Below are 20160 nucleotides of genomic sequence, written 5' to 3' on the forward strand. Positions count from 1 at the left end.
CGTGCCAAAGTAAAATTTGAATGACTGGTACTGAACATGCAGCTTAACAAAGAACCCCCTCTGGTTCTGCCATGTGAGAGCTCCCCTCTCCTCAAAGGTCAGTGAGTTTTGGAAAGTTTCTTGCGAGAATCTGCCAGCTATGCACCCAGCTGCTCAAGAGGCTGTAATAGAGAGAGAGAGTTATGAGGAATCAAATACAGCGTGCATATCATGGCCTGTTTAATTAAGTCCTATTTTGTTGAATAATGAAGTAATTAACAAACTCCTACTCAAGTTTTTTCTTCATCAAAACCCGTTGGATTTTGAAGTATGTCTTCTTATCTTTTGAATGTAATTGTATTTTCCTAAATTGGCATAATTGAATTGTTTCCCACCCTGGCGTATGAGGTGTATTGTTCTCATAGAATGAGGCATACCTAATTGCAGTCCACCATTATCGCTGCACCATTTTCATCTCAATTCAAACCTTAATTCTAATGAATAGAGCAGTGATTATATTTTGTAGAAATATTGTCTATTAAAGATAATAGTCTCCTCATATTTAACATTGTTCACTTGACATGGGCACTAGAGACTAATGACCATTTTGCAGAAAAGGTCTGGATTGGGGCAGACAGAATAGAGAGGAGATGTCAGGACATGTCAGGACAATCAGTAAGAAGGGTGACAGAATTCACCAGAGCTGACAATTATCTCTATATCCATTTTTGGATTTTCCAATTAATATCACTTCCCGTTAAGGGTCATAATGAGCTGCATTTACATAGCTCTCATCACGATTTAACCAATCTATCTCAGCCTCAGTACCCTCTGCAGCACTTATGGTGGACATTTGCCTGGATACCAAACATGGAAGCAAAGTCACTCAGCCAGTCATCCAGTCTGACAGTGAGTAAGTCAGGGAGACAGGCATTACATTAGAATAGCAGTCTATAAGTCAGTCAGTCAGTCAGTCATCCGGCAATTTTGGCACCCGGCTAGCCAGCAAGTCATTCCTTCAGTCAATCAGCCATCAGTCTGCCAGTGAACCAGCCAGCAAGCCTGTATGTCTTTCAGTCAGGAGCATAATCTCAATGCAGACAGACAGGCAGGGAGGCTGAGAGGCAATGCAGACAGGCACACACACACACACACACAGACAGAGAGAGAGATAGAGAGAGAGAGAGGAAAGCAAACACACAAAGGCTTCAAGGCAGGCAAGAAAAAAAAGGAATCATGCTTCACCAGACCAATCACACACATTGATTGAGGCCATGGCTATCCTCTCCAGCCTTAACTAAGAGTGGTTGAAGACCCCTTTCTCTATTGAGTGTGAATTCAGCATTGTACTGCACTCGCTGTGTGTGAATACTGAATAGCCTCTTCTAATGGATGACATGCCTTATAAAAAGCAGAGATGATAATGTTTCTGTGTGTGTGTATATGTGTGGGTGTGTCCAGTGCATGGTACTTAAAGCTAGCAGCTATAGAAATGGATTAAGGAGTAATGGCCCTTGCCTGTGTCACTTGTGTGCGTGTGTGTGTGTGTGTGTGTGTGTTTCTGTGTGTGTGTGTTTATATGTGTATGTCCCTGCTTGCTTGCCTGTGATGATGGGTGCATTACATAGCATGCCGAGCAGATTCACACCAATGATCTAGAATAAGCCCGCTTCCTAAGAGCCCTCCTGGCTCATCCACAACCTCGGCTAATGCCAACACTGTGAATCAGGTCAGTTGCCTATAATGGTCAGTGTGCTGTGGTCGGTCAGATGGATTGACTTCACTGTTGATAAGATCAGAACCCAAGTACATCACAGAATTGGGGTCAGTTGACTTTATATTCAGTCAAGGCAACAGAGAAACTGAAACTTGTTTTCAAATGACATAAAATAAATTCTCAATTCCCTCTATAACTATGACTACAATTATTATTATGAATTCCCCTACTACTACTACTACTACTACTACTACTATTACTACTACTACTACTACTACTACTATTACTACTACTACTACTACCAATCCTACACCTATTCCTGCTATTGCTACTGCTATTACTAACAAACTGTTATGCATACTGCTTCTACTTCTGCTACTACCACCACTACGCCTACTCCTACCACTAGTACTTCTACTACTACTACTATTACTACTAATATTTCTGCTATCACTACTGCTACTACTATTTCTCCTCCTACCATTACTATTGGGTGGCAAGTTGGCCTAGAGATAGAATAGAGATTATGACCAAAAACACAAAAGGTTGTTGGTTTGATCTCCAGCGCACACAGGAGGGTAACTGGTATTATGTCTATTTCAGATTTCAGATTTCATTTATTTTAGCCTTGTACAGGAATTTGCCTTGCATGTAAGAGCATTGAATCAGACATTTATATTTATTATCATTATTATTATTATTCAACATTCAGGTAAGCTAGGTGCTGCAGCAGGTTAGGATCATGATCATGGTGCAGGGTCAGGGGGTAAAGTGCATTTGTGCGAGTTCATTAGTTTGATGCTGCGGGGAACAAATGAATTCAGAGTCCTGTTTGTTTTTGCTGCAGGCATTTTGAGGCGCCGTCCAGAAGGCATTAAGATGTATTCACTGTACAGGATATGGGTGGGATCGTTAGTGATGCGTCTGGAATAGGTCCAATGTGAATTAGTCACTTAGGGTGGTAGGTTGCTTTTGTTTTGAACTGACAGAGATCCTCCCCAGGCCGCAATGCAGAAAGTCAGGATGCTTTGTATATAGAGCTTTTATAAAACAGGGAAAGCAGTGACTGTCGAAGTCGACATGAACGAGGCACAGCACCCTAATCTTCTCTAGGGCATTGCACTGCAGGAGACCTTGCACCCTGAAGAAACGTATATATGTAGGAATCTGTGTGTGTGTCTAGGTGGAATATGTGGAATAATTCCAGTTACCTTGTGCAAACTTGAAAATGTAGTAATCTTACCAATACTACTTCCAATATTACTTTAGAAATACTACCTAGATGTACTTGTACAGAAGAGCACTTGATTCATCTAGTATTATGAAAGACATTCCAAATGACCAAACAGTAAACCAAAAATAATCTCTCTCATTCATCAGATACATTACAATAACAACTTACTAATCTTCTTTCAAATCCTTGATATGACAAACTCTGGATGCACTTGATCTAAAAGTGATCCATTGTTGTCGGTTTGCATATGATTTAAATCATATTCCGAGATCATTATATAACTTGTGTTTTGAGTACAAAGAGACCAGAGTTGAAGGATTATGTTGCATAATCAGTCTCCACATTTTAATGCTGTCAGAAGAATATCCTATATTTTTTTCTCCCTCACATGAATTATTGATGGTGTGACTATGATACCACTTATAATGAAAAAGTAATGTTGAGCTGAAATAAAGTTTTCTAGCCCATTGAGCACAGGAGACCATAGTGAAGATGCTCACTGAAGGGACGCGCAGAGGAAGCAGATAGCAGATGTAAAGTCAAAAATCAGTAGATCCTTGACAATCACTACTGCAAAAATTAATCTTTTTCATTACTATTTAAGGAATTAGGCATAAGTTCTCTGGTGCAGTTAGTTTACTTATGGTTATAATTAGCTTTTTAGGCAAAAAAAAAAAAAGGTGGCAAATTTCCCCATAAAGTAACAACACAAATGCACTTTCTGTTGTGGAGATTCAACATGGCCTTGTCAAACTCAAAACTACTCCACAACCAACCTCCTTTGCTTTTCTCTTCTGTCTGCGTGCCATAACAGATCCATTGATGGTTGTGCACACTGCTAGATCTGCCACTGGAATCTCAACTTCACTGAGAACCAGTGAAAATGATGCAATTTCTTCAATTGTGTTTTGCAACAGAAATATAGTCATGTCAGCCCAGTTGGAATAGTTGACTTTGACAGTGTGGTATTTTCCCCTTGTTCTCGGCCTATGGGTATTGTGAGTTTGGAGTTGCAGTAAATGTATCTACCACCCACTCTCCTCAACCAACCACTATATGAATCACTGCTCTTCATGCTTTATCTCTAGTAGCTATTTTCTGTCTATGATGAAGCTCTCTGGTAACACAGACACATGCACTCACGTACATGCACGCGCGTGCACACGCACACACACGCACACAAACATACACACGCGCGCGCACAAACACGTACACACGCACGCACACACACACACACACACACACACACACACATACACACCGGCATCAAAGACTGAAAAGGCTGTCAGAAAAATGAAATCAGTTAAAACTGATATGTATAAGGTCACTCAGCTGTACTAGCCATTGATATGATAGTAATATCTGTGTAAACTCTCTCTCTCTCTCTCTCTCTCTCTCTCTCTCTCTCTCTCTCTCTCTCTCTCGTTCGCTCGTTCTCTCCCTCTCTCTCTCCCTCTCTCTTCGCCTCTCTTAGCCAAATAGACAGAAATCATCATCATTTTCATGCAGAAGGAACCTTTTCTAAATATCCATGCTTTTGCAAAAAAATAAAAAAAATAGTGGATTTCTCGCAGAATGCCTTATTCGATTAATGTTAATGCCCCCTCGTCCCTCCTCTTCACTCTCTTAAAAAACTCTTTAGGTTTTTCCAACTGAGCGATTCAGACAGGCGGGCGCAACCGCACTAGAGAGGAAGTCAAGTCGTGCTGGACTGGCGCAATAGCCTCGCACGGTTCACAACTAATACCTGACCCGCGTTTAAACATGGTTTTAAATTATGGAATATGCTGATTTTAAAAGTTGACCAGGGCTTTCTAGTTGTGGGGTGTCTGCGAGGCATGGCTTTCCTTTTAACTTGCTTATTTCTGTCCTGGTGAGTATCTCAACTATTTTTTGTGTTGTTCTCCGACTTTTACGCACGGCAACTAAAGACTGTTCATGGATGTAAATTTGAGAAACTCTGAATTTGCATCCATTTTTTATCGGTTGAAATGAGCTTTCATAATGTGAATATGTACTTTAGTTACAGTGTGAGCAGTGTTTGGGGAAATCAGCACAGTGATACCAGTATTTATTTGGATAACATCACGCGTATATTGGATAGATTACTGGACGGCTATGACAACAGGCTGCGACCTGGATTTGGAGGTATGGCAATGATCTTTTCGTATTTCTAACAAGCTGTTGCTTCATAAATTGTGGGATGGATGTCCCTTTTGTCAGAAGATAAAAGTTTTACTCCCCATAGTTGTGCGTGACTCATTTTCTTGTGAGCAGATCAGTGTCTTGGTAGTAGCTACCACATCTTCCAGTGCTTCTGGTGAAATTCTTAAATATTAACGTTTCTAATTCTTTTAAGCAATTAGTACAAAACTAACAGCTAACAAATTTGCTCAAAATTGTCCTACCATAGTGGGGGAACTGGGCTGTGTTGGCACTTCAGAATCAATTTCATTTTTATTTGCTATTATTTAAAGAAACATGTAATTCTGCTTTTTATGTATACATTTTTATATAACATTATTTTAACTGTTACATATTTTTAAAACATTGTAATGTGTGATCTGAGGTGATTGTTTTTATCTACATCAAAACAACTACCTTCTGCTGTATACAGGTCCAGTTACAGAGGTCAAAACTGACATCTTTGTCACCAGCTTTGGACCTGTTTCAGATGTTGAGATGGTATGTATCGCACCCTAACCTCTGAGTACACAAGCTACTTCAGCTGTCTTACACATGCATGTGTTTCTTGTTAGCCACGTCCAGGGCATTGTACGTGTAACAGGACAGAATATGTACAGTTCTCCCAGTAACTCCATGTGTACAGCCTCAAGTCACGGTTCGCCCAGCCTTCATTATTCCAGCATTTGGGCAGGATGTCATTAGTAGTGCAGCTTAGGATTTTAATCTGGTTGACAATCCCCCTGTCAGAGAGAGGGAGAGACGTGGCTGATGCCGGGACGGGATAGGCTGTCTACTCCTGTCATGGGATAGGCTGAGCGTTGTATTTCTGTTACACCCTATATTGTTTTTCACAGCATCTAAAGCCTACTTGATTTGCCATGTGATATGGTAGTGGCAGTCCTATAGGCAGGCATGTAAAGGGCTCTTCTGGGCAGCAAAGCCATCCATTTTATCTAAAAGCATCCAGGCTTGAATTAGACTGCATGCTTCATGCTGATACTGTACTTGTACTGTATTTCTGATTACTGGCTTAATCACCTCTTGGCATCCGTTTGTGATGCCTTATCCTGTAAACATCTGACACAGATGTGGGGGAATAGACCATCAAATTATATATATATATATATATATATATATATATATATATATATATATATATATATATCAAAAACAAACATCACCCTGTTGCTACTTTGAGGAGCTTACAAGAAGTGAATATACTACATACAATTGTCAATAACAAGTGGATTTTATAATCAATGCAGTGTGTCTGGAAAAATAAATAGATAATACATATTCAGTAACTTGGAATGTACCGTATAGCTAAATAACTAAACTAGCTACTAATGTCTAAAGCTCTTGGTCTCAAAATGTATAAATGAGTGAAAACTTAAGTGTTGATTGTAGTAGTGGTGGTGGTAGTAGTAGCAGCAGTAGTGCTGTAGTATAATGGTAGTAGAAGTAGTTGCAGTAGCCGATACTCCATCCAGCAAGTTACAATGAATCCATGGCTCTCATCCCACCTGCCATTCTCTCCAGGATAAGAAGAAATAGTAGTAACAGCACCAGTAGTAGTAGTAGTAGCAGTATTAGTAGTATGAGTAGTAGTAGTAGTAGGAGTAGTAGTAGTAGTAGTAGTAGTAGTAGTAGTAGTAGTAGTAGTAGTAGGAGTAAATGAATCCATGGCTCAGTCCCTATCTGCCATTTCTCCACAGGAATACACCATGGACGTGTTCTTCCGTCAGACATGGATTGACGAGCGGCTAAAATTTGAGGGCCCCATCGAGATCCTGCGGCTCAACAACCTGATGGTCAGCAAGATCTGGACACCGGACACCTTTTTCCGGAATGGCAAGAGGTCCATTTCTCACAACATGACCACCCCCAACAAGCTGTTCCGCATCATGCAGAACGGAACTATCCTCTACACCATGAGGTAACGGTGCTGGACAGTGAGCTACAATATCTCTTTCCCCAGCCAGGACCGGAATAGAGCACAGACCTGGAAAGCAAACCAAACAAACAAGCATCCAAGAATATTCACACAGATTAAAAGAAATGAAGAGAGCTCCATTCCAAAAATGAGAGATCCACCATCTGATACAGAAGGCAGGCCTGGAAAGCAGTTCAGACAAACAAGCCTCCAGCTTTGCTCCAAAATGAGTTATCTACCATTTAAAAAAAAAAAAAAAATGATGCCCCTACTGAGTTATTGATGGCACAAAAATAAAATGAAAACAGTATTTTTAAAGGGCAGTGCATAACCTAAGTCCATGGTGAACAAAATAATTGGATTATCTGATTGGATCATTTTATTTTAGAAATATTAGGATGATGAATTTCAAAAAATTATTTATTTCCTCCCCCTCTGGATATAAAGTGTTTGGTAATTAACTATATAAATTGTAATGATGTTTTGTCAAATATTACCCTTGCAAGAGGTACAGTAACATTGTTCTGGAGAACAAGTTATGATATGTTCCCTTTACACAACAAATTATTACATCTACATACTGTACACCCATCCATCTTCCATCCATCAAATATGCTTAGTTTGAACAGTGTGGCAGCTATTGTACAGCATGGTGCCACACTGATGGGATTCAACTTAAAACTGTTGTCATTACTTAGCCAGTATTTGTGTATCAAATATAAATCAAACACTCTTTTCAACTCTTGTCTTTTCCCACAGATTAACTATAAATGCGGAGTGCCCCATGCGTCTGATGAACTTCCCGATGGACGGCCATGCCTGCCCGCTTAAGTTTGGGAGTTGTAAGTTGTTTTTGTTAAGCCTCACTAGTCTGACAGATGGTGTCACTCTCGGATGATCACTCTCTCACTGAATGACTGACTGCCTGACAGCGTACATTCGAAGAATTCATTTCCAAAATGCCATATATACATTTGGGGAAATAAAAAAAAATAAAACATCTTTACCTGGAGTTGATCATTCAATATGTCTGAAGTATAGAAGACCAACATTGCAAAAATGTCATCATTTTGTCAACTAGGAATTCAATTGAAAAGGGCATTAAGTAATCTATGGCTCCTATCGACCTTTATTGGTCACCAGTAGGAATTGCAATAACATCCACAGCCCCTCCAGTCCCTTTGAGTTACGGTGGTCTGTAATTGACACAAACAATAAAGTCCCTTTTCACAGTAGAGACTAGTAAACTAGCTAATTAGAGCAGAGATTCAACAGAAACGTCTAGTGAAGAGGTAAAGATGCGATGCCAATCGTAGCAGCATTGTTCGTTGCTGAGCAGTTGAATATGCAAATGTTGGTGGTGTGTGCGTGTGTGTGTGTGTGTGTGTGTGTAGGTGTGTGTGTGTGTGTGTGTGTGTGTGTGTGTGTGTGTGTGTGTGTGTGTGTGTGTGTGTTCTGAAGGTTGGGAGTTTTTTTTTTCAAAACAGTGGGCCGTAAAGTGAGTTTTGATAGCCAGAAATCTCAGCACCTGGCAAAGTAATTGTTGAGTCATTGGTTTTGATCAACCTATCAATCCCTGCAGATATATTATGGTAATTTTGTGCTATGAGACAGTAAAAAATCTTACTTACTGCCCCTTCAACCATTATCATTTAAAAAGTACCACAATTTGCTTGAGTTTTGTGCTCTCAATCATTTTGTGAGAGTAGACGTCACTTTTTTTTCAAGTGGTGGATGTCTCAATTCTTCCTGTATTCGGCTCACCCTCTGCCCATCCTGTCTAGATGCTTACCCCATCAGTGAGATTGTGTACACGTGGAAGAAAGGCCCTCTGTCTTCTGTCGAGGTGCCGCAGGAATCGTCCAGCCTGCTACAGTATGACCTCATTGGTCAGACGGTGTCAAGCGAGCGGTTAAAGTCAAACACAGGTAAGCAAAGATTTCTGTAAATGCTTTTCCACTGTGTGCTCAGTACTGGATTGATATTGTGAACAATGGCTACAGTGCTGATTGCATGAATTCTCCACTGCTGATTGATTACAAAGATAAAATTGCATTAATGTAACATGAGCTGTATGCATTTGCATAGTATACCAAATGTTGTTTCCTAAGTGTTCAATGTGCACAATTGTATTTATGTACTGTAACGTAAATAGTGCATGCAGAAATCCAATGGGGTTTCTCTTTGTTGTTCAGTGTTCTTTTATTTATTTTATGCTTTTCGTATTATTTAATTCTCCACTCAGCATTGTCTGGAAATGACATAAGCGTATCCTATGTGTATGTGTACCTACATTATTAATTGCAAGCCACGGTTCCTTCATTTAACAAAGCAAGATACAATTTTGCATCTATTAATTGTGACTGTAACTGCATCCATTTATAGTGTTTCAAGCATTTACAGCAACCATACAACCCTGGCTACTGAGTCTAGTTCATTGTATATCTTCAGATTATATCACTCTGAATTTGTTCTGTCTCAGCTTTAGCTGAATATTTCATTGTGATCGGTAGGTTTCGACCTTAGAAATGATGTGTGACATGCTTTTAAAGTATGCAAATCATAGAGCACATTTCCCCGAGGTTATGGCAGTCTTATGTGATATCTCATGTATGAAAGGTTTCATTCCAAAATGAGTTATCTGTCAAATAGCTAAAAATTGCAATACATTCTGTTACAAAATGATGAAAGCAAAACTATTGAATTATTGAGTTATTATCTTGAGACTCTAACTTACAAAGCAGTAAAAATGTAAAGGCTGTGTAATATTTTAATAATGAAACATCATCATCATCAATATTTTTTTTTTTTCCAAAATGGCTATTTTGCATTTTTGGGATGGACCCTTTCATATTTAGATGTTACATGAGGCCGTCCCATTGTGTGTCTATGAATTGGTGATTTGCCAGCAATAGAAAAACAGGATGCCCTCTGTGTTTACTCTCTCAGGTGAATATGTCATCATGACCGTTCACTTCCACCTGCAAAGGAAAATGGGCTTCTTCCTGATTCAGACTTACATTCCTTGTATTATGACCGTCATCCTGGCCCAAGTCTCCTTCTGGATTAATAAGGAATCAGTTCCGGCCCGGACCGTGTTCGGTATGTAACTTCTGTTTACCCATCATAGAAGTCCCACTTTTAACTGCAGGCTTACATTCAAGTCAAAGGATACAAACACAAAGGACTTACACACAGATTAAAGCAAAAAGGAACAAACACTTGCTGCACTGTGGCTTTCTTGTTGGAATGGAATTGTTTGTAAAATTCAAAGTGTGTTCTCTGTTTAGCTGCCAGAAAGCACAAGGAATGGTCTGGCAAATAATAAAGTGGTCATCTTGCATCAGTGTGATCATTTGCAAGTGGACAATAATGTGGGAAAAACAGCTTACTGCTTTGTAAATCAGAATCGTATGGCTATTAGTCACTAGGAATTTCTATAGCTGTGAACAACCATTGTGTAGTCTCACTGTGCCTCTGATATGTCATCAGTTTATTTTATTTTTTATTTAACCTTCATTTATACAGCTACAGTATGGTGTCCTATACTTTCTGACGATTTCAATACTCTTTATATCAAGTTTTCAGTTCTCAAGTTTAAATGTAGTTTTCAATTCTCAAAACTCAACTTTACTTTCTCCAAGTATTCAGAAAACGAAGATAAAAATTCTCCGGATATATTGACTCACCACCCACAGCCTGACCCCAATGTGAGTCTAGCTCTGCGCGCTTTAAACAAGCATACTTTCCTCCATTTATTGCACTGTGATTTTTTTTTGCCAGAAATCGGTGATGGTTTGAATTGCACAGAATGGTCCTGAAAATGTAACTGTCCAACTGGAGAGCAAAGGGAGACACAGCCGTAGCAGTTTTTTTTTTTTTTTTTTTTGGTTACCTTTCTTCATTATCTCGATTCCTCCTCCACTATGGTGGAGTTGAATTAATTGGGAATAAATGTCCCTTTTTGAAATTGGTCATGCCAGGGCCGAGAGGGGGAGGATGTTTACTTGGCCCGTTTCCGAGCGCTCGCAGGTTCCGCTTGCTCACATTACATCACGCTACAGTTGCCACCAAGCTCTAGCCTCAGGAGTGGAGAGTGGGGAGAGAGACACTGCAAGAGAGAGGAAAGAAAGAGAGAGAGAGAAGAGGTGAGAGAGACAGAAAGACAGAAATTGAAACAGAGACAGAGAAATTAGAAGTAGGAAAGAGAGTGATAATGTGTGTGTGAGAGGGAGAGAGAGACAGCAAGTTTCCATACCCATTCGTTTGATTTTTTTTTACCATTTTCATTTTCCTTCTGTTAAATTTCAACAAGCTGGTGCTGAGCTGAATAACGCTGCTGGCCTTTGTAGATTATGGCTCTGTGGTCTGCACTCGTCTTTGGAAGGCTGCCAGCGCTCCAACAAGCCAGCACACTTCTTCAGAGAATAGATCCCAATCATTAGTGTTAGCGTGGAAGTTGAGGCCCCATGTGGAAAGCACATCTGTGGCAACTCATTAACCTCGCTCGTCCTGCTGTTTTCATTTCACACGACGTTGGGGATAGGATGAAAAAAAATGCACGCACTCTGGACTGGCTGTTGTTAAAGAGTAGCCCAGGGTGAACCCAGGGCACATCAGGTCTTTTAGAAGTGGATTTATATGGAACAAAATGAAATACATATTGGACTTAACATAAAAAACTAAGAATGACCAGGCTTTATCTTCATACTGTGACAGAGTTTGTTCCCAAATTCAAAGTGCTTCGCTTATGAGTTGGTAAATTGCTCGGTGTAATGTGTTTTAATATTTTGCTGGTGAACAGACAACAAGCAATATGATGGTCATAAAGTCGTTGGCTGAGTTAAGTTTCAGTAATGCTCTGGGTGATGCATGAGAGACAAAAGTAGAAGAATGAAGAGTGGAGGAGAGAAGAGAAGAGAAGAGAGCAAAGGGAAGGAGGAGAGGGGAGGAAAGGAGAGGAGAAGAAGGGAAAGGGGTATAAAGTAGAGGAAATGAGAAAAAAGACGAGGAGCGGAGGATGATAAAAAAGGCAGATGAGGAGAAATGTAAAAAGCACAGAGAAGAGGAAAGTAAATGAGAATACAAAAGAGCAGAGAAGAGGAGGGAAGAGGGAAAAAATTGCTATATGGAAGCACTCCGCCCCGCCATAGTACATTAAGCCATAGTTTGTTGTGCGCTGTATTGTCAACAACCTCTCTAAGAGCTGAAAGTCCCCTGAGCACAAGTCTCACAGACTTAATTGAGTGTGGCCTAATTTGTACCTTGCTTTTTGCCTATAAAAGCACATAAATGCCCCAAGCACTTCATTTCTATCCTGTCTTTATACTTCGTCCCCCTCCCTCCCACACTCTTTCTTTCTCTTTTTCTTACCTCCCCCTCCTACCCTGACATGCTTTCTTCCCATGTCCCTCCTCCCCACTGCAATCATTTAACTCGTGCTTGAGCTCGAGACAGGCTGCGTTGGTTGGCCATTGGGGGAGGTTCATATTCGAGAGTTGTTAGCTTTCACTGCTGAATCAGTGTGTAGAAAATGCTTTTTGAGCCATTATTAGGTGCATTAAATACTCCATAAGTTCCTACTCTGCTAATGAACTGTGCACAACTACGGCATATATTTGATAAGAGCGTGGACAGCAGTGTTCAATGGCCCTTTTTCCCCGGTTGCTTTAGCTTGATGAAAGTGAATTAGATATGTACTTTGTTAATGGGCCATTAAAAGGGATGTTCATTGTCAGCGTCTGTATCTGACCTAATCTACTTGAATTAAAGGAAGGATGGAATCTGGGAAGGACAGAGCAATTCCTTTTCCACTGATGCAGAAGCTTTTTTGTAGAGGTAAAATTGCTGTTGATATTCATTTCTTGGTATCTTTTGTTAGTCTGAAAGTGTCTCTGAAATGAACCTGTGGCAGACCTTTTGTGCGGTTGCTACACACAAGCTATGATACAATTGTCATATATCCAGGTGTGTTTATGAATGGCTTCATATTTGTTTAGCTATTTCACTGGGATTTTTTTATTTCAAAAGGATCCTAGTCGATACTCCAATATAAGTGGCCAGAAACATAGGAGTGATTTTTTGACAGTGACTTTTGAAGAACAGGGCTAGTTTCTGCAGGTTTAGAAATCATCCATGCTTTTATATCCCATTGAGACTGCTGCATTTCCCGCTATTCCTGCCTAAGTCAAAAGTCTCCAGCTAGTTCAGAATGGAGCAGCTAGGATTTTTACTGGCACCAAACGAAGAGACCATATTTCATCAGTTTAAGCATCTCTCCACTAGGGATGCAGTGATTAACCGATGCCACTATAAACCGCGCTTTAAAATACCAGTTTTCTAAGCATTTTAGAAGCTAGGGTATCTATGTCGACAGTTCTGTGCTCTTGAATGCAGCCTTATGTGCACACGAGAGGCTCAAAACTTCTCATGAGAGTGAATCACGCTTTTTGGATACCTCAAAATGACCAGGAGGTTGTAGAAGAATACTTATATCCAATTCGCAAAACATACAATACAATAAAAACTTCTAAACTTCTAAAATTCTCATTTGACTTTTCCCCATGTTTATATACCATCAAAATCTCAAACTGTTACATCCCTACACTCCACTAGTTACCAGTTAGATATAGAAAATATTTCAGTAATCATGATGAAACTGGCCTCTAAGTTCCCTATGAGCCGGAGGTCAGTTTGAGATCATCAGGCAAGACTCAAGACTAAAAGTGAAGGCTGTGGAAGACTGAAGAACTTAGGCAGGGCAGGACTTTGACCATTTTTTAAATCACTTTTTAAAACACATTTGTTTTGACGTTGCCCACTGTAAATTTTGTGTCGCTTCTTATGTTTTATTAATCTCATTTCATGTATTTGCACAGTTATTGTTAACAAGAGCTTATTGTGGTTTTGAGCCCATTTGAATACAACCAAATTATCTCCAGCAGCTGCCTATTCAATGAACTGAACATGGGGCTCATGAACAGCCAATTCATTCCCATAGAAACCCTTTATGAGGCAGATATTTGTTTCTTGTGCTTGCAGTAGACATGCATTATCAGAAACCAGTGAATTAATGAGCAAGCGCATATTATGCAGATATGTATGAGTTCTACGTAAAGTCATAGAGATTACACAGATAGATACAGATAGCTGTTACTGATTTATGTTGATAAGTCTGCTCCCGGAAATTAAGTTTGTCACTACTTCTTGGAACTGTGCATATTTGATATTGGGTACATTGGGTCATTTTTGTGTGTGTTGTAAAAGTACATACATACCCCAGAAATAGCCATTTCAGCACAAGTGAGTCCATTATAATTAGTTTATGCTTATTTACTCATTGTCCATTCATGTGTCATTATCACTTCATGCTTTTTCAATCAATCATCATCAGTACGACCACTAGCATCATTCTGCTGCCCATCCATCCATCCATTATCCCTCCATCCACCCTTGCTTTCATTTATCCATCTTCCAACCATTCTTCTACTTATCTTTCTATCCTTTTCATCAATTTTGTCATGTTAAACACTATGACAAACTGTAGTCAACCACAACCTCCAGTCAAGCAGAGCTGTATTATGATCAATGTTACACGGTAAGCCTGTGGTGATGGTAGACTGTTGCTGCTAAACTGTGACGCTTGATGAACTAGGGTATGGTAGACCATAGCTGTAGTTGTAGTCTGTATATTCTGACCGACATAACAAACTATAAGCACCAAATCTTAGCCCTATAGTAGCTGAACATAATTCATGGTCCTTGTTCTACCAGATGGCGTGGTTTACTGCAGCAGGACAATTCATATAGGAACAGATGACTTGTGAGCGAGTCCTATTGAAGGCCAAGACCAAAATAGACAATAAATAATGTACATTTCTTTCCAAATGCAAAAAAATAATAATTCAGTGTTTTCTTAGGGATGAACAGAGATGTAGAATCTGCTCTGTAGTACACATACAACTGAATTATGAGAAAAAGAAGAAAAAAAGATTGGCTATCAATATGGCAAACTCCACTGGACAAGTCGTACTTGTCCTTTGTATTTTTCTAAGCAGCACTTCTTAGCCATCTGGCCTGTAAGTAGGATGAAACAAATCCTAAAAAGTATTTGCAAATACTATTTGGCTGAATGGCTGAATGGCTTTGTCCAAAATGTTTTCAGTTATTTGGTCTGTTGTATTGGAGTGGCTGTGCGGGGGCATGGGTTAGTCTCCTTATGCACAGATTAGCGTGCCCCGAAATGACTTTTTGGCAAACCTTGCTGAGTCAAAATGCCACATGGCCTGACATTCCTGTTCTATTGCACAAAGCAGAGCTGACGTTAAGCTGCTGTCATGTCAGAGATATGTCTCAGGAGGATCAATAGTGTATATATTTTGATGTTTTAGCATGCTTTCTGATGTGTTCTTTTCACTAAATTATACTTCATACTTACTAAATTACACTATTAACAGTTTGTGGGTAATGCGATTATCATGTGATACATGATTGAACGAGTATTCATTTTAGTTTCTCATGAAGTAAAAAATGTTCTATTTAAACTTTAGACATCCATACTGACTACCCAAGTGATTAATAAGCTGAAAAGGTAATTTTGAATTCATAGTATGTGCATGCAAATCATTTGACTTCAGTTTAGACTGTAGAAGCTATTACATGCATGTTTTAAAGTTGAATTAGGATTGGTCTTTAATTTTAATACATTTTGTCATCCCGGAAATGTTCCATCTTCCAGCCAGCCTCAATTTCCTATGGGTTCAGATCAATGTGATTATACTGTAGATTCATGGTAATGGTTAAATAGCAACAGTATATTCCAACGCCAAAAATTGCTTATTGTCAGTGTTATTAGTTATATTACAATTTGAATAGACAGGGCAAGGCTTCAGTTTGTGTATCTACACTATGAAAAAGCAAGATGGTAAAGTGAAAGCGAAGACATGATAAATTACATTCCCCCTCCTTCTACTAAAGCAAGAGCTTTTAACGAACGTCTAAATTATGAATGAGGTTTCAATATGTCATGCACTTTTCTAGACACTACAAATATTTATTGTGCCTTTATAGTTTGATATTGAGTCTTCAGAGAATCAAAAGCTGTCTTTTCAGTGAAAAGAATAGATCAACTAATGAAAGGAATAGATCAACTTTTTGACAAATAAGCTCTTAGATCCAGGATTGATTTTGTTCACTAGTGTACATAGTACCACTTGTAGCACAATGTGTGTGTTTTGTAGATGATAGGAGCTAGCTTTGCATCATCTCAAAAGCACTGTTGTGCAATAAATACTGAAGACATGCTACCAATCTTTTCATTGCACAGTGCTAAGTTGATCAAAGACGTTATATGGCAGAGGGTGTATTTTTTTAAGAGAGTTGAGATGGTGATTTCCAAAGAGATGCTGCAGAGTTGTTTGCCACTTACATAATAAAATAGCCAATATGATCCCATTCACTGAGACGGCATGATCAGATTTGATCTATTGGGTTCGAAGAAAGGACTGTTTGAGGCCAAATGTCATGTCTGAATAGACTGTTGGCCATTTACCCTGAAGCTGTTCCCTTGTATATAAGCTTGTATATATGCATTTGTGTGTGTGTGTGTGTGTGTGTGTGTGTGTGTGTGTGTGTGTGGCCTCTCACAAGCAAGCTTCTGCATTGTTAATCGGAGACAAACTTTCCCAGGCCTCAGGTCACATGGTGTTTTCTCAGACACAAACGTTAATATCACACACACACACACACACACACGCACACACACATGCACACACACACACACACACACACACACACACATGCACACACACAAACACACACTCACACCATCATCATTCTTCAGCCTCCTCCCTACATGTCCGGATGATCACTATTCACAACAGTGATGGATAAAGTTCACAAGTTCACTGAAAACAAAGCCAGTCAGCCCGGACTCTTATTACTGTGGTGGCACATCATTTATGGTTTATGGTGCAACACTTATTACTGGGCTATTAATAATAATAATAATAATAATAATAATAATTTATTGATCCCCCAAAGGGAAATTTGCTTTACGCTTCCCCCCCTCCACAGGGAGTGCAATCATCAAGAGAATAGCACCTGTTGGAGTATGTAGAGATTCAGTGTCTTGCTCAAGGACATTTCAGCAGGGCAAATGCTGGCTGATATGGGGGCTTGAAACCGGCTCCTCCGGTTGAAGGATCATCTCCCTACTCACTGCGTCACCCTGCTCATCAGGCGCAATTACAAGATCATGTTCTACCAATGTTTTCATTGTTTTTGTGAGGCCAAGCGCAGCTACTTTACTGTTTCATACCAGCCAGTTACAAAACATATCTTTCTATAGCTTTTGTTTTCCTGATCTTTTGGCTATTATCTGGAATACATCTTGTGTCTTTACATACGAACAAAGAGACATCACAGTATTGGCCACACTGTTTGATTTCCAAGTGATTTCTGGGAAGTCCGGTGCAAAAACACCACAGCAATGATTGCTTAGCATCAAAGATGTCACCAAAAATAATCTATTTTTCAATGGAGACCTAGCCAAGGGAGCAGCATCAAGACAAAAATAAATTCCAAACAAACAACATGCAACAATGTAAGCCAAAGCAGAATAATCAAGAGCAAAGAGGAACCCATCAATCCCAGTAGGACAGTAAGTAAAATAAGATGCAGAAGCAGGCAAAGCACATCCCTAACCTCTATCTCCATAGTAACGCCTATTCCTCTTCCCTGTATGCAGGCATCACCACTGTGCTGACCATGACCACGCTCAGCATCAGCGCCCGCCACTCCCTCCCAAAAGTTTCCTACGCCACAGCCATGGATTGGTTCATCGCTGTCTGCTTCGCCTTCGTCTTCTCTGCCCTGATTGAGTTTGCGGCCGTCAACTACTTCTCCACACTGCAGGCCAACCGGGAGCTGAGGAAGGCAGCAGCCATGAAGGCGGCAGCGCAGGAGGCAGCAGCTGCAGCCACAGCTACAGCCACAGGGAACGATGGGGAGGTTTCGGCAGTAAGTCTGCTCCTCTGTTTCACACTGCCTATGTTAACATGCAGGGAGAAATACATTCTTAACCCGGTTACTAACCTGCGTCAGCTCAAACTCCGGTTATTAACTCCTTGCACCCTGAGTTTCCCCTTAAATTAAGTAGCTTCAAAGTAGAGCTGAAGAATTAATCTAGATGTTTGTGCACCATTTTATACACATGACCCTGTAATTAAGCATGGCATATTTGGTATCTTTGGAAACCTTAGGATCTTGACTAGAATTTAAAATGAAGTTCTGTGGGTTTGAACAAAGCTTGGCAGTGAAATGTGTTTGTAATGATGGTCCCGCATGAGGGACCTTAGCGTTTTTAAGGAACCCGGTTAAGATGCCTTGTTTACTTTGATATATAACAGGTTACTGTGGCATTGAAACATCTTACTCCTTCCACTTTTTCAGTAGTTTCTGCCATCTGTGCAAACTCAGACTTGCATAGGGTTATAGGTACATTTCAGAGTCAACAAAACACATTACACAGGTTACTAATAGGGTCATTTCTTTCTGGTGCAACTATCACTCAGTTAAAGAGGGAGGGAATGGCTGGCGGCCTCACCTTTTGCTAGTGGACTGTGGGCGGGACACTACATGTGGAGAGGAATTTGTTAATTGGTTCATTCATGGCCCCGGCGATACTCAGTCGCAGGGTGTCAGAGGTTGTAAACAGCTTACTAATAAGAATAACACCATAGCCGGAATATGGCCAGTAGCCTGTAAGCATTGCCACTGTTTCCCTGTCCTTCACTTTCCCTCTGTCACTGTGTATCTATCTGTCTCTGTCAACTGTCTCTGTCTCCATCTGTATCTGTTTCCATCTCACACTTTCGCCTTGCCTTTCTCTATTTATTTTTTTTTCCTGTTTGGCTCTCTCTTCTTTGTGTCTGTCTCTGTCTCACTCTCCGTCTGTCTGTTTCACTCTCTTGCTCTGCATGTCTCTATCTCTTTTCCTGTCTGTCTTGCTCTCTGTCTTTCTCTCTGTCTCCATCTGATTCTCTGTCTCTGTCTCACTCTGGCTCTCAAGGACTGCCTCTGTTTCTATTGCTTTTTTCTGCCTCGACTCTTTCTCTGTCTGTTGCTATCTTTTTCTGTCGTGCTCTGTCTTTTGTTATCTCTGCCTTTATCTGTTGTTGCTACTGTACGTCTCTCTGTCTTTCGGACTTGCTCTGAAATTCTCTTTCTTTGCTTTTGTAGCTCTTTCCCTGTTTACCCATTTGTTTATTTGCAGACAATTGGGCACCATGTGCAATATATACAATATACAATATATACAATCCCTTTAATCCTTTGACTCATCGCAGAAACAAATCATATTCCCACTCACGTTTCATCCATCCCTCCTTGCTCTCTCTCTCTCTCTCTCTCTCTCTCTCTCTCTCTCTCATACACACACACACACGCGCACATGCACATACATGCGCATACAAATACACCAACTTATAATTTCCCTCCTCCTTTCCTTTCTCCTTCATCTCTATCTCTGCTTCTACTCTAGTCCCCTGCTGTGCTCTTGATGTGCACCCAATATTCTCCTTCCACACACACACACACACACACACACACACACATTTCCCCACCATTCCCTATCTGTCCCCATCTCTTCATCCTCGAATGTGCTCTTCGCATTCACATTCAAACACCACAAACAATCTCCACTTCATCCATCCCTGTCCTCACATTCCCCTCAATCCCCCTCCTTCACACACAGACGCACACACACACACATACAGTACATAATCTGCAACAAACTGCATACACACACTCACACGCACACACACACACACCCACACACACATACATGCACACTTATGCACACACATAATCTGCAGCAAACAATACACACACAACCCCAATGCTCTCCATCACTCTATCCATTGCTCTATCTATCCATCTATCCATCCATCCATCCATCCATCCATCTATCCATTCTCTCTCCCATTCCTCTGCTCTGCCCTATAACTGTGTGATAACCAGAGAGTGTGACACGAGGAGACAGCCAGTGGCTCAGTGAACGACGTTGCTGCAGATTATGTAAGAGCCATAGATTAAGGGAATATCCAGGCA

The 20160-nt window shown here is 40.3% G+C and overlaps 1 protein-coding gene across 1 annotated transcript in view; it reads left to right on the forward strand.

The window, feature by feature from the left end:
• Positions 1-4714: 4714 nt before the first annotated feature.
• Positions 4715-20160, forward strand: part of gabra6b (gamma-aminobutyric acid type A receptor subunit alpha6b) — a 19836-nt gene continuing 4390 nt past the window's right edge. The window contains exons 1-8 of the mRNA XM_071906157.2: positions 4715-4803; positions 4960-5078; positions 5548-5615; positions 6833-7053; positions 7810-7892; positions 8835-8978; positions 10000-10152; positions 17798-18066. Coding sequence (XP_071762258.1) covers positions 4715-4803; positions 4960-5078; positions 5548-5615; positions 6833-7053; positions 7810-7892; positions 8835-8978; positions 10000-10152; positions 17798-18066 — 1146 coding nt within the window. The remainder of the gene's footprint in view (positions 4804-4959; positions 5079-5547; positions 5616-6832; positions 7054-7809; positions 7893-8834; positions 8979-9999; positions 10153-17797; positions 18067-20160) is intronic.

The sequence above is a fragment of the Centroberyx gerrardi genome, chromosome 11, assembly GCF_048128805.1.
Source record: "Centroberyx gerrardi isolate f3 chromosome 11, fCenGer3.hap1.cur.20231027, whole genome shotgun sequence".
Lineage (NCBI taxonomy): Eukaryota > Metazoa > Chordata > Actinopteri > Beryciformes > Berycidae > Centroberyx > Centroberyx gerrardi.